This window comes from Bactrocera neohumeralis, chromosome 4 (assembly GCF_024586455.1).
Source record: "Bactrocera neohumeralis isolate Rockhampton chromosome 4, APGP_CSIRO_Bneo_wtdbg2-racon-allhic-juicebox.fasta_v2, whole genome shotgun sequence".
In the NCBI taxonomy this organism is placed as follows: Eukaryota; Metazoa; Arthropoda; class Insecta; order Diptera; family Tephritidae; genus Bactrocera; species Bactrocera neohumeralis.
Window position 1 is genome coordinate 39,547,910 of NC_065921.1, and position 15,864 is coordinate 39,563,773.

General features: G+C 37.5%; 1 protein-coding gene across 5 annotated transcripts in view; it reads right to left on the bottom strand.

Annotated features, from left to right (window-relative positions):
* The window catches only part of LOC126757412 (pneumococcal serine-rich repeat protein), a 77,251-nt gene that overhangs the window by 39,918 nt on the left and 21,469 nt on the right, over nucleotides 1-15,864 (bottom strand). For all 5 annotated transcript variants that reach the window (XM_050471311.1, XM_050471310.1, XM_050471308.1 and 2 more), the window contains exon 3: nucleotides 8,796-14,001. In XM_050471311.1, coding sequence (XP_050327268.1) covers nucleotides 8,796-13,750 — 4,955 coding nt within the window. In that variant the 5' untranslated portion in view covers nucleotides 13,751-14,001. The remainder of the gene's footprint in view (nucleotides 1-8,795; nucleotides 14,002-15,864) is intronic.

Below are 15,864 nucleotides of genomic sequence, written 5' to 3' on the forward strand. Positions count from 1 at the left end.
AAAAATTGCTCTCATCGATTGACGCTTGTGACAAATTATTTTAACAAAAATCACATTTTAACCATTAATCATTCCCCGTATTCACCTGTTATGGCGCCGTGCGACTTCTTCCTTTTCGGAAAAATGTCTTTGCTCATTTAAAAGGCTTCCACCGGCATAGTCGCGGCCATACCGGCCAACGAGCTGAAACACTCGTTCGACATGCCTTTGGATTGTGCAAAAAGCTGTACTGAAGCGGAAGAAGACTATTTTGAATAAAATAAATTGATTTTACGTTACTTTAGAACGCACTTTGTATACACATATACATATATCATATATTTTTGGCTTGATGACTTATGAATAGAAGTCTGTTGAAGCAAAAGTTCTGAATCCCATGTGAAAATGCTTTAAGGACCGGCCTAATCAGTTTTTGAAAATTGATCATTTGATATGATCCGCATTCGTTATTTACAGCTTTTGCTGCTAATATAGATATTTTATTGAACAACAACAAAGAAACGTTTATATTTAGTATAAATTTATGATGCATTCTAATTTTTGTTAATTACGATTTAATTCAATCAAGTTCGCTAATAACAACGAACAAAAAAATGTTACAATAAAAGGCGCATATTGAAAACGGCCAAAAAATTCCAATACTAAAAAATGTTAAATTAAATCAAAAAACAAAAATTTAAAATTAAATATTAATGAAAGGGGATTTTATATTTTTGGATAATTCGTGTTTAAAAAGCGGAGCAGAATTTTAATAGTAAATTGCATTTCTACTTAATTTTTTTGCCAAATTGGTTTCATTGAATGCATTTGAGGTTATAAATAGGTCCGCATAATTACAGAGTGTTGGCTAAACTTACTTTTCCTAAGCGTAATCAACGCTTAAGCTTAAAGCACATCAAATTTATCAGCAATAAAATTTATATGATGCTCTTCAAAACAAATAAACCTTCGTTTCAATCACTTTCTCAATGTTACACAGTGTTAATTGCCATATTTTATATAATTAGTTTGAGCGTGAGTACATGGTATTTGCATATAAGTATACACATACATGACATATGTATAAACGTAGTGTTTGAAGTTTTATTTTTGCAATAACGACAAAATTTTTTATTTCATTACTTCATTAATGTTTGTTGCTGCTTTTTGTTTGAGCGACGAAAGTTCAAAGTGTCAATAATATACATATGTACATACATATATGTAGGTATGTATGTTCAAAGATTTATACATACATGTATGTACATATTTACTTAATTTTAACTGAATGTACAAAAAAACAAGTTACTTTTGGTTTTCATGTTTCTTCAGCTCGGCATTTATTATTTTTCTTTTGACAAGATTTTACTTTTCGCTTATATAAATACAAGTATATATATACATATACATATGTATGTAACTTGAAAGTACACCGTTTTCAGTTGTATAATCAGACAGCTGTGTTTAATTTGCTAATTTTCGTTTATGGTTGATTGGTTAATCAGCAGTTATGGAATGTCTAGCTATTGGTAATAACCGTGTGGATCAGAAATTCTTAGAACAAGGGATTAACGTCACAGCATGTATAGAAAAAAATAATGAAATATTGACTTCAGGAATATAAATGTATTAGAAATTTGTATGCAATTTAAAACAGAAATATATTAATATTTTGAGGTTTTTCGTAGAAAGCTTTCATTGAAGAAAAGTACATAACTTTTATAAAGAGAAGCTTCAAAAGCTTACCAACCTAATGCTCCCGATTTCTGCATAGATTTCTTAATTCGTTGTGAGGATACTTATTGTTCCACGAAAGTTTTTCAATATGAATTTTCAGACAATTAATAGAACGAATGGTACAAACAAAAAATAATAAACAAAATATTGTAATATTAAAGAAAATTTGTGGTTTCGTGGTTTCCTTTAGAAAAAGAAATTATAATAATTTGATTAACTAAACTCTTTTAGATAAAACTCCAGTGCTTTATAACATTATATAGTGCTTAATTATAAGATAAATAGATGAGGATCCTCATCCGCAACCTTAGGTATGTTGAGCTCATGAAACTATATTATCTTTGAAAGCTTAAAAGCTCTCTTTAAAGGAACTTTCATACCACAAAGTTCATTTTAACTTTGCGTTATTGTTTTTGAGTTATAGAAAAGCAAACCTTAGAGTCCTTGAAAAAGTAAAAGCTCGAGCTGCAGGAGATTTCATATTATAAACCTCATTTTTTTTTTTTTTTTTTTTTTTTTTTTTGGATTTATTTATTTACAATCTATCAATTAGGCAATAAGTAAATTAGTTAAAAAAAAAATATAATATTATAACATAAATAGTTGAACTCTAGTGAGAACAGCTATTATATTCAAAATTCTATAATTAAGAGTTTATTTACAATATTTACAAAGCTTAATCTCTAAAAGGTACATCTAAAACGTGATTTCTGTTAAGCCTTCGAGTTGTATCGCTATTATCCAGTAGAGTTATTGCCAGAACATTTTCATGACCATGTAGCTTCTCAACACACCTTGTGCTTATACTTTTTATTTCTTCTTTAACGTATTTAATATTTAAATCTTTGGGTATTTGATCATTAGCCACAAACCAAAAGGCGTCAACAATAAGTCTAAGAGTGATGGACTGATATCGTTGAAGGATTTCAATATTTGCTTGGCTTGCAGTACCCCATAACTGGATACCATAGGTCCACACAGGCTTCAATATAGCCTTATAAAGTCGAACTTTGTTCTCCAAACTGAGCTGTGATTTTCGCCCAAGAAGCCAATTCATTTTTTTTGTTTTAATATTGAGTTTCTTTCTCAAGCTTTTAATGTGGCTTTCCCAAGTTACTCTTCGATTTATATCGAGTCCGAGATAATTTGCGGAATCACTACCTATGTCATATTATAAGCCTCATTTAAATTTTTATTTTGTATTTTTAGCCCAAAAAGGGTATTGAAACTTGGTGTATAAAGAAACTTCGTTTGCTCTTTGAAAGTTCAAAAGCTGTTTTTAAAAGAGCTTTCTAACCATAGAACTTATTTAAACTCCCGGACGAGTTCTTTTCGATTATTTAAAAAAAAGTAGTATGCCACTACCTTTAAAAGTTTAAAGCTTACGAAAGCGTGAAAGCTGCTGCTTCTTGCATACCATAAATTTCATCTAAGCTTTCACTTCCATTTCTGATGAGCCCTAAAGAATTGATATTTACTTGTATTTGGAAGTTAAGAGATTAGCTTATGAAAATCTGAAAACACTCTCTAATAAAGCATTCATTCATTGCATTACAAGCGTAAAATCGTGATATATAGCAGCATTTCAGAGCTTGAAAGCTTTTAATATATACAAATATAAATAGAGATTATTTTTAAAATTTATTTTAGATATAAAAAAAATTGCAAAAAATTTACAGTAGGGCATCAGCCAGGTGATTAGTGTAATTATTATAAATGAAAACAAGAGAAAAGGATCCCATCAAATTTATTTGTTTGAAGCTTTAAACTTGTAGAGCGGCGAATCGAACGCGCAACTGGACTAAGTTAAATAACGAGCCGATAAATCCAATAAATATACAATAGCATGCAACTATACTATTTTTATGAGTTATTCACATTCTATTCTTTATAGAATTCAATTGGATGACTTCACATGCAATTTTATTGACGCGAGAGCAATGGGTTTACCACACCGAGCAGAGAAGTGACGAAATGGAATACAGTTGTTATATGAATAACACATGGATTATATTACGTCAAATGGTCTTTAAATGTCATCAAGGTTGACTTTAAAAAACTAAATGTAATTCATGTGCATTTAAACGCCGCCTTTATATGCCCTGTGGAAAATTTGGCCGGCAATTACGCTTAGAGCCTCCGCCGTCGCCATAAACGCTTGTTGACAAAATGAAAAACAGTAGCTATCAAAAAAAACAATACAGACGTTAATTGTTTGATGTTCCACATGAAGGCACCGCTAGAAACGAGCCGATAAATTTAATCAACTAGCTTCACAAATAAAGACAGCAATTAAGGTTGGATAATGCAGGGGCGAGTCGCATCACCAATGCATACCTGGATGCAGTATAAATTTGTACAGTTTTCATGTCACATGTAAATAATTTCATGTTAACAATATCGCACATATAATATATACATACATATATATATATATGTATATAGAGTGCATGTATGTGCCTTGTAGTTGTAAATAAGCACATTTATTTTCCAGCCCACAACTTATCAGCAATCACCTGCGTCAAGCTGCAGCCTCACGTGTTGGCTCTTGTGCGATATGTAAAATGTGTGTTTGTAATTTTTGTGTTTTTTGAAAATGTATTAAATTTAATTCAACGATTTTGCATTACCAACTGATTTTGTTGTACAACCTTGATTTATTGGCTGCGCTTGTGCTAACTTTAACGTCGCCAGCGTTGCCATGTGATGGATGTCAGCAGGAAATGTACTCGCGAATTTATGTAGTTATGTATATATATATTCATTTATATGTATATATGTATGTATTTAAGTCAGCAGTACGCGCACTAAAATGCAATTGCAATAAGTAATCGTATCTTCGTCACGTTGATCGTTGACATTTCAATCGCCAAGGCTTGTTATAAAACCATTTACGTGTAGACCGCAATCACACACAAATACATACGTACATATGTACACAAATGTTTACTTGGTAATGTTCTTGAAATTGGTAATCAATACGAATGGGAAATAAGCACACTTGCGGGAACGCCGGTGCGTGTTTAAAATTTCGCGAAATTAGCTTACACTAAACATACAGAAACAACATTTTAGATTCAAAAAAATACTACTTAGTTTTTATTTTCATTAATATGATTTCAATTAAGAAATATGTAAAAATATTTTATAATAGACACTCTTAATTTGGTCAATTAGCCATACTATATGAAAAATAATATAATTGACTCACTTTAAGAGACTTTCTGACATCTCAATAACTTTTTAACTAAATGAAATTCGAATAATTTTTATTTCAACGATTTCAATGAACAAACCCTTTATTCCATCAGTCAATTAGCATCACTAGAATGGTAACTGAAATTCCTTTAACAAATCTATACTCATAAAAATCGGATATTTTCGTTTTCGTTTGTACAACCTGAATTATTTCATTTAAAAATAATATTTATATGTAATAGATTACTCAGGCAACTTGTTAATTTTTGCCTAATTGAATCAACTTTAAAATTTAATGGTAATGGGTTCAAGCAAGAAGCTTTCTGAAGCCTTTTTAAGTTTTTTCTTCATATAAGAACCAGAACATATAATCATTCAATCAACTTTTATAATAAATTCTAATGGGTTCCATTAGAGAACTTTCTGAAGCCTCCTTAAATCGTGCGAATTAGATTTTAAGCTCTTTTTTATTCAAAATATTATTTTGACGCATATCTTCGTTATCTCAACTATTTATTTTTGACGCGAAATTGCGTATTATATTACTTCGATAAAATAGCGCAACCAAGTGGCATAAAGTGGTTAAAGAACCACTGTTAGATTGTGAGATTACGAAAAACTATAGAAGAGGCTGTTAAAAACATTGTATAACAGATGCTCTTTGATGACAATTGGCGAAAAAAATACTTAAATTTGTTGTCTGTCTAATTGAGTCTATTAAGAACTTAATTGTGTTGTAAATTTTGTTACTCACACTCATATTTGTTGCAAAAATTAATGTTAAATATGCAGTTTTATGCGAAAATTCAGATTTGAGTCGGCTAATGAGTTTTTCTTATCACAATATTCATACAAAGTTGTAAATAGTGATATTTGTTAAATTATTTCAAAGTTTGAAAACAAGCTCATTAAGTGTGAGGAGTAAACTTTTGCAAGAATTTATGGAGTACTTTTGTCAAAACACAATTTAATTGGCTAATTTGAATTTTCAGGTAATTCATTTTTGTTATTTATTTGAAAAAAATATCAATATTAGTTAGTGTTTTTTGCAAGCATGTAGTATACATAGATTCAGCATAGCAAGTTTTTATACGCTGAACAGCGTGCATTAAGTTTGTCATGAAGTTTGTAACGCCTGCATGTCTGTATATACGCGAAACAAGTCACTCAGTTTATAAGATATAGATCCAAATTTTTGAAGACGTTCTTTTCTCCATAAGCAGCTGCTCATTTGCCGAAACCGACGTTATCGAACCACTATAGCATATAATTGCCATACAAACTAAGCGCTTAAAATCAAGTAAGTAAAGACAATTAATTTTATTTTTTATCCGCTGTCATCGTCAGAATAAACATGAATACAATATTCCTGAAAATATGCACAAGCAATTAGCAGACAATTATTTGCTTACTTGAAAATCATGAATGAAATCTGCAGCTATGAGTGATTTCGCGGATTCCAAGAAGTGAGGGAAAAAGGCGGAAAATAAATAGCGCCCCGCTGACCACAGAAATTTCGCAATAATTGGAAAAAAGTACACATAATGCTAATGTCTTCAGGAGAATTGAAGTAAATAATAGCACAATTCGCTGACAAAGCGCGTCACTTCATATATAAACATTGTGTTAAAATTAGCGCAGGTTTATTAATAAAAATGTACATAATGTAATATTAATGTACGCATATATTTATATATGTATACAAGAGCGCACAAATCATTGCGAAAAATCCCAGAGGCTAGTCATTCAAAACTATGAATGGAATGCCAAGCGAAATACGCGTACTTTGCATACAATTTCCAATAACTACCTATAAATATACATATGTATGTTATTTATTTATATATATATACATACATATATATTATGAACATTTATAGGTATGTACATCTTCATTCATATGAAAATCCCACAGACAAACGAATGACAATCAATTCGCAATGTTACAAGCATTGACCTGGCAATAATGCGGCTTGAACGGTGACTGGCGGCGAAAAACCCTTAATTATGAATTGAAAAGTATATTGTACGATCCCATATACATATGTATATCTGCGTATATGCAAAGTGATTGCTATGCAAGCAATGTAAAACAAATATACGTAACTTCATTCTGTTCGATTGCTGCAAAAAAAACATAAAATCACAGTACAACAAAATATGCAAACTTGCAAACCTACATACAAGCTTGTAGTGCATGTTGTTGTAGGCGTTTAATGGCTCATCAAAAACAGGTCAGGTTTATTAGTTTGTACTTAGGAGCGTACAGCATAAATTTTGGCCTATTAGCGTGCGAGCATTTAACAAAAAATGCTATAAAAACGAGGGCATATTAAATATTTGTAGTTTGTACACAGAAATATTTTTATGATATTGGTTATTTTGAAAACAATATCAAAGCGACAACACAAGCAGTGCACAAAATAACAAACAAAAACACCGAACAAAATATGTGGAAGGTTGCCGTTAATGCGGGGAAATAACGCCACACTTAGTTGAGGGTTGGATTATAAATGCCTAAAATAAAATTGTTTTTTTATTTGCATTTAAATGGTATTTTATGAATGCGTACCGATAATGCCGAATGTTGGTGCAACATTATTAGAATTTTACCCAGAAGAAGCAGTTCTAAAGGTTATATTCACCGCTAGAATTTTCCTTTTTTACTAAAACAAATTTTAAGGTATCCAAGGCATTTAATATTCTCGATTAAATGATTTAGAGCACAACCGCTTACCAAGCTTTTCAAGCCCTTTGTCATTTAGCGCTTATTTAGCTATTATTTTCTTTATTCAGCTTTAGTTTTCTTTACTCAACTAAAGATTAAGCATATTCAGCTATCAATTTCTTTATTTAGCTAAAGATTAATAATATTTAGCTTTAGTTTTTTTTATTCATCTAAAGATTAAGCATATTCAGCTATCAATTTCTTTATTCAGCCAAAGATTAATCATATTCAGCCATCAGTTTTTTATTCAGCTAAGGATTAAGCATTATCAGCTATCATTTTCTTTATTCAGCTAGAGATTAAGGATATCCAGCTATTATTTTCTTTAGCTGAATAAAGCGCTGAATGAGAAAGTTTCTAAATATAAATCTATCCTCTTAGTTTTAAAGTTAAAATAATAACTTTTTAACTGGGATTGTTTTTTAACTATAATTTAATAATAATTTTTAAAAATTATAAACAATACAACTAATTTCCATGAGAAAAGTAGATAATAAAAATTTGATCGCACAAATACTCACAATATAGTTAAAAGTACAAAACAATGGTTTTGAAATAGTTTGGCATTCAGCAATTTATCAGCGCAGGTCAGCGCTTATTCAGCACAAGTCAATGACAGCTGAATTAAAAACTGAACAGCTACTAAAACTGAACGGGAGCACATTAAGTGAAACGATGACTATTTATACAGTATTGATATGATATTGATTGCTGAACAAAGCGTTGAATACGCAAAAACTGCATAAACTCTGTAGATTCGTAAAAAGTTTAATTCAACGAAATACATATATTAAATTAGTTTTACAAAAGTGTCATACAAAGTTTCAAGCTTTTGAACAGCGATTTCTGTGACAAAATGAAGAAAAGCTTAAGACGACATTAGCAAAGACTGATATTCGCATTTTTAGCATAACTTAGTATATTACCAAAATTTTAAAGCGAAGTCGAGTTCAAAAAATATGGACCGCTTAACTCAAGGCGTCAAAAATAACTCAATTTGAATAAATCTTTTAGCATTTTAATATCAAATATTAAAGGCATGAATGGCACCCATTTAAGGTAAATATGAACAAGTTTTTCAAATATGTATGTTGTATAATAAAAAATATAAATGTAGTATATAAATAAAAAAAAATATGCACACAACACTTACGGTTTTTCGTTTAAGAATTCGCCACGCGTAAACTCCGACAAGCGACGCGACTTGGCTTTCTTGGTGAGCGCCAGCGCCGCGCTACTGCCCTTCGCTGTCGACGCTGCAACCAGGTGACCACTGGTGCCGGCATTTGTTGTTGCGCTTGCTGACGCATTCAGACGGAAATTTTTGAAATCCTCCAGCGAGGCGCACGCACAGTCGGCATTGCCGACACACAACGAAGACGGCGACCATGGCAAGAGAGCACCGTTTTCTTTATCTGTTGTCGCTGTTGCGTTTGTGTTCAGTGTGAATGTCAAGAAATTCGGGCACGTATGTGTATGCTGTGGCGTTTGGTGCTTGTGGTGTTCACGACTGAAGTTATGACGTTGCCATTGCGCTGTCGTTTCATTGCCCGCAGTTGTGGCGCAAGCGCACAAATCTTCATTGCTGCTCGCCAAGGAAATGGGCGAACCCTCGCGCGAATCGCCGTTCAGCATGCAATTGCATTTAATGGGCATTTGATTGGACCAACGGCGCAGTGGTGAGCGTTCTTGACGCACCCGACTCGGTTCGAAGCTTTCCAACGACAGTTTTTTGACCAGCAATCTTTGGGCCGTTTGCGCGCCGGCACGCTGCAGGCAGTTATGTTGTTTCAGATTGCGACGCGGCGATGGTGGCGAAGGTGTGGCGGGTGGAGAAATCAGTGCAGCCGCAGCTGTGGTGGAGATGGCATCCAGCGAGCTCGATTTCATAATAGGACCACTCGAATTTTTCTGCTTGCCGGCCGTTGAGTTGGCGCGGTTTTGTGCCACAATGCGCGCATATAATTCTTCGCTGTCCAACGGCAATAGTTGCGGCATGCCAAGACGTCGCTTGTGTTGCGCATGGTGCTTCGATTTGGACGCGTCTTCGGCGGCGCAGTCCGCAGGTTCGGGCTGCTCATCGATACGTTCGCTGCTCGACGACTTCTCCGGCTTGGAATGTTGCTTACTATAGGACAATATATTAGACAGTCTTCTCATTTTGTTTGGCTTCGTTGTTTTGACAGACTTCTGTGCATCACAATGGGCGGCATCGTCGCCCTGCTGCAACTTATCGGCGGCTGTACCTGCCGTGTCCACATTTGGTGTGTGTACTTCCAAGCCCTGCTGTGCGGTTGTCGGCATCACAGCGGTTTCATCGATTTTGCTGACAATAAAACGATTTTTGGATTCTGGATGCGTCGCGCCTGAGGTTGCGGTCGTCGGCGCACTGCTTGCATCCGATTTTTCCAATTGCAAGATGTCGTAAATCGTACCATATTTGCGATTGTTGCCCAAACGCGCCGACGAGGAAATGGAATTTGCGGCTGCGGTGACCGAATTTGACGCGCTAACGCTACGGTCATCCGTACATGTTGCCTGCAACGCGTTGCTCTGCGTCTGTTGCTGCTGTTGTTGCTTTTGTATAATATCGTAAATCATTGTTGGCTTTAATGGCTTGTGTTTCTCCTTTGCATCTCTGTCTTTATCTTTTTCCGTCTTCAGAGCGCTATCGCGGCGCTCATGTCGCGCGGCAACATCCTTTTCCAAAATAGCCGAAAGACTTTTGCGTTGAAAGAAGTCGCCCGCACTGGTGACGGAGGAGGCGGTTGAGGAGGCTTGCGATGTTTTGCGGTGCAGAATCTCATAAATGGTGCCATATGTCATATATTTGTCATACTTATGGTATGTTAGATTGTAAATGTCATTCTTGCGTTGTATGATGTCATAAATGGTGCCATAAACAAGCTTATCGTAGATTTTGAAGTTGCGCTTATAATTATTACCACCGCAGACACCTTTGCTGATAGACGCTGCCGCCGAGGGTACAATGGCACCGACGTTGCTTGGCGGTTGCGCCTCACTTGCCGTTGCGGTGGCAGCATCGCCGCACTTCGCGGGCGTTGCCGCATTGGAGCCTGCCACTTGCTGCTCTTTCAGTGAGTTGCGGCGCATCAGTAAAAACGATGCGTAACTTTTACGATGCCGCGAGTTTTGGCGTTTAAATGGTGTTGTAGTTGAGGCGATTGGCGCGGCCCCTTCGGCCACTAAACCAGCGCTCTCCAAAGCGTCCATGTTTTCGCATTCGCGCACCAAACGTTTGAACTCCTCGTATGATTTGCGGCGTATGTGCGCTTTTTCTTTCTCTTTGGCCGCCAGCACCTTTTGATCGAGTATTTGCGATAGAAAATCCGAATTCTTACGCAAAATTTCTGTGGTTGACCGTTGCGATATTGGCGTTGCCGCCAGCGTAGTTGCCGTGGTTGATGGTGTTTTCAGTGAGGCGGACGCGTCAGCAGTATCCATTTCAGCGGTGCACACCGCAAACTTGTTTACACAATCCGGTTTCGAGTCGCTGTGCACTGAAAAAGTGTCTAAGTGGTCGGACGCTGCACCGATTTGACGATTGGCAAGTGTAGACGCGGCGTTTGGCAGGGCATTAACAGCCGCGCCACCGTGCCTCTCTTCGCCTGTGGTCGCGGACTGTTCTGATATAGATTCTAATGCATTCGACATTGTCGCCCCAGTCGGCGTCGTCTGCGAAACCGCGGACATTGGTGTTGTTGTTGCTGCATGCGCTAATGCCGTTTGCATTGTCATTGACGCAGCGTATTGAGTTTCCTTTTCCAAACAAGTGGCAGTACGTGACAGTAGCGTCTTACGCCGGGCACTTGCTTCCGCTACCGCACCATGCGCGCCGTCAAAATGCGCCGCTGCGGCAAACATGGCTTTGAATTCTTCGTAGGACTTGCGTCGATTGCGCGACTGCGTCAAGCATTCCTTGTAGTTGAGGCGCGCTATCTTCTCGGGTGCATCGCACGGTTCCGCCGTATTGTAGCCAACGCGCACAGCGTTGCCATTAACTGGCGCTGTGGAATTTTCCACACCGTCGAATATTTGCGCCAGCGTAGGTCGGGTATTTGCCGCGTTTGCGGCAGCAGCAGCATAGAGTAGCGCACCAGCGGCGCTCTGCAACGAGCTCTCCAACTTATTCTGCATTTCAATAAAGCCAGAATCCATCGAACTAATGGTGCAGGTTGAGTCGAAGCTTGTTTTGCGACTGGAATTATTGCTCGATGGTTGCGCGCCAACTGCAACAGCGTTCGCAGCGACTACGCTATCGTCGCTGACATTTTGTATTGCTTGTGCTGCCCCGAATTCGACTGATTCGCTAATTTGCATGCAAAGCGCATCTGCTGGCAATGGAAGGTTGCAGTTGTTTTTGCCGTCGCTGACGTTATTGTCAGCGTATTCGTGCGCGTCCGCTGTGACGGCCAACGGTTGATTGGGAGCGCACAACAAATCGAAGGTCTTCGTATCACAAGCGAAGTTTGGCGCTATAGCGCCAGCCTTGCGGCTCGCCGTCAATTTATCGCTACCATTATTGCCATCTTCATCATCATCATCGAAACTAATTAAGTCCTTAACTACTTCGGAAGCGGCTACTGTCGCATCCATTGGTGTATCACAGTTGTTTGGCCGGGCGCAAGCCATGCGCTCTGTTGTTGGCAAACGCGGTGCTCCGCGCATTTCAGACTCCACGTCACTGCGCAGTGCTTTCTCACTAACGCTATTACTCTCCATCGAAACTGGCATTTCTCCAAAGCGTTCCGGCGCTCGCAATGCACGATTACTTGACAACTGTATCGTCGCGTCGCTTACAATTTGCTTTTTATTCACCGACGCGTACGCGGGCAGTAATGATAATGTCGGCAGCGGAATGCAGCCGATTTTATTGCTACGACTATTGCTTACACTACTGCTGCTCCCACTACCAGCACAGCTACCGCCACCGCCATTTGTGATTGCAATGTTACGATTATGAAAGATTTTCACGCTTTGCATTGGTAATTTGTGACGATTTTGCCGATTACGTGCCGCCAATGCAGAAGCAAAGTTGAGGCAATGCTTGCGATGATAGCGGCGCGTGTACTTATTGGCAATACTGTAGACAGGATCGTCTAGCGGCGTTAACGCTTCATTGGCTCGTGCCGCTGTTGCTGTGCAGCTCCAATCCACAAAGGCGCTACCGCGACCGGAAGTCCTGAGCAAGCGCTGTAAACGTTCTGCGGCTAAAGCGCGTCGGCTTTGATTGCTTTTCGGCGGGTAGATGGCCGTGGCATACTGGCAATTGCTATTGCGCATGCGCGCCGCAGCATTTGCCTGACAACGGGAAGCATATACATCATTCATGCATTTTGCACAGCAGAGAAATTCGTAAAGAATTTCATCGTCGGCAGTAGAGTTGGGCGGCGTGAATGTGGAATATTTCGGTTCGTACTCCTCCTCATCGTACTCAAACTGCTGTGGCGGCACTTCGCGCGCCGCTTCCGCTAATTCGTGTTCTCGCTCCTCATCCTCCTCCTCTTCGTCTATCACATCGCGCTGCTCTAGATTGGCAGGCAAGTCTGCGTTTGCGCGCGGCTTGTTTGTTGTCACAGGCATTAGTATATATGTGTTTTTAACATGTTTCTCCTCGGCGCCACCGCCATGCGTCGAAACATTTGGTGCGACATTCTGCGCTGTGTTCTCTTTATTGCCATCCGTATCGACAACAGTGCCTTCACCAATACTACCGCCACTGCTATTTACAATCGAACTTTCGATGCTAATGCCACTGTCGAGCAGCACAAATGAGCCGTCCGCGGGCAATATGAGTCTACCCTCGGCGGCGGCATTCACCAGTTCGCGCAACGCCAGCACCTGTTTCTCGGTCACGTTTCCCTGCAATTGTATGCCGTGGAGCGCGAAAGCTGTGGGTTGTTTATTCACTGAATTTGGATCGGTGCACCACACGACCGGCATGCTTGCCATTTTGCTGGCGCTCGCGGCGGCCGCCACAACGGATGCTGTTGCCGTGGCTGTGGCTGCAGCTGCGGCTGTGGCAGTTGCAGTGGTGTATGCGGATGCGCAACTGTGTCGCCCGCTCGTAATGCTTTCGGTGCGCATGAGTGTTTATGATATCGCTAATTGCGCTTAATTTAACTGAAAACAAGTATTGTCATTGGCAAGTTTTGAAATCGCAGCAGTCTATATATTTATTGATTTATTTGGATTGTTATTGCTGTTGTTTTACCGCTAACTACTATTAGTATTTCAACGTAGTGTTAGTTGTTTGCTGGTATGTTACTCCAGACGAAGTTGTCCTCGTTTATTCTTTATTTATCTTCTTTGTTCAGCATTATAAATAACGCGTGTTGCTATAATTCGTTGAGTTGGGAAAGAGTGTGAGAGTTTAATTATTGGAAATGTTACTTTAAGGAAAAACACAAATTCGTGCTTTTCTCTTTGCTGTTTCGTGACACTCTTCGCGTTGTTTGTTGTTTGCAGTTCACTTTCTAGAACTAAAGTCTTACTAAATGGAACCCATTGAATGAAAATGTGTGAAAAGTATTGAGTGAAATCAGTGAATTGAAGGCGCTGTTAAGATGAAATCATATTATTCCTAGAAATTTGCTATGTAACATAGAATCTTGATGATCCCTCACAATATTTAAAAAAATTCTTTTAGTTGCAGAATTGGATATGAATAAATAAAAGCCATTTCGTAAGTAGTTTAAACCAAACCTTTCATAAGAAATAAAAGAGAAGCAAATTTAAATCAAGAACAAAAATTTAAGACATTTTAACCCGAAAGTTTGTCGGACGAAATTACAGAGCTTTTCATAACAAGATTAAGAAATTTTATACATTTTCGTTTTTTTCCTATTTCTTCATCAGTTTCAACAGAATAGAACTGATGTTAAAGACTGAGTGCGCTCTCTCAAAAATACTGTTAATAACACGATTAATTACCAGCTGGTCATTGCTCCGTTAAAAGCTTATTAACATGAAACTACAGCCAAAACTTGTCTTAATATTACTAATTTATCCGTTTTAATTCCTAATTCGATACTATATTTGTAATATGATATAGTAGCTGGCTACTGTACAGAGATACACAACGGAAAGTGGCGATTCGAATAGACTGTTATAAATCACATCGTTAATATAACGAAAGCTTAAAAAAGAAATAAACGAACTTCGTTTGCACCGAAGCTAGCATACCCTGCATAAATAAAAGAAATTGGCATACAAGAACTTGACTTTGACCAGTTTAATTTGTATGACAGCTTTATGCTATAGTGGTCTGATCTGAAACATTTTTTCTGAGATTGAACCCTTGCTTTGGTCAATAACCCTTGCCAAATTTGGTGAAGATATTTCGTCAAATAAAAAAGTTTTCCTTACAAGGACATGCTTTTGATCGGTTACTTTGTATGACAGCTATATGCTATAGTGATCTGATTTGAACAATTTCTTCGGAGATTGAACCTCTGTATTGGATATTAATTTTTGCAAAATTTGATGAAGATAACTCATCAAATAAAAATTATTTCCTTACAAGGACATAATTTTGATCGTTCACTTTGTATGTCAGCTAACGCTATAGTGGTCCGATATCGACGATTCCGACAAATGAGCAGCTTCTTGAGGAGAAAGCGACCTGCGCATAATTTGAGATCAGTATCACAAAAACTGAGCGACTAGGCAGGCGAACATGACTAAATCGATTCAGAGTGGTGTATGTAAATCGTCTATATGAGTTGTATAAATCGAAAAGGAATATTAACCACTTTGTAAAAACTTTTTAAATTCGATTTTTGATTTCAATCGATGGGCGTTGAGTTCAAATTCCACTTGAAGACAGTTTAAAAAATTCATTTTTTGAAGTCATCGCCAATTAAGTTTACAAATTGTTTCAATACATCACTACAAAAAATATATATAAATCAGCACAGAAATGGCAATTTAGCGTCAATAAAAATCATTGTCATTTGCAAAGTTCAAAAACTGCTCCAGTAAGGCTAAGCAAGCGACAATGACAAGCCATTGTTCACACCCACTAACTAAATCAATGTAACACATTTGTAGCGCCACCTCAATTAATGCATGTAAATGAAATAGCGAACGATTTATATACAAACAAACATTTGGTATTTATTTAACATACTATTTGATTGCGAAAATGGCAAAAAGGCAAATACCGGCTGAGAAGGGGTAAATGACTGATTTCAATGTGA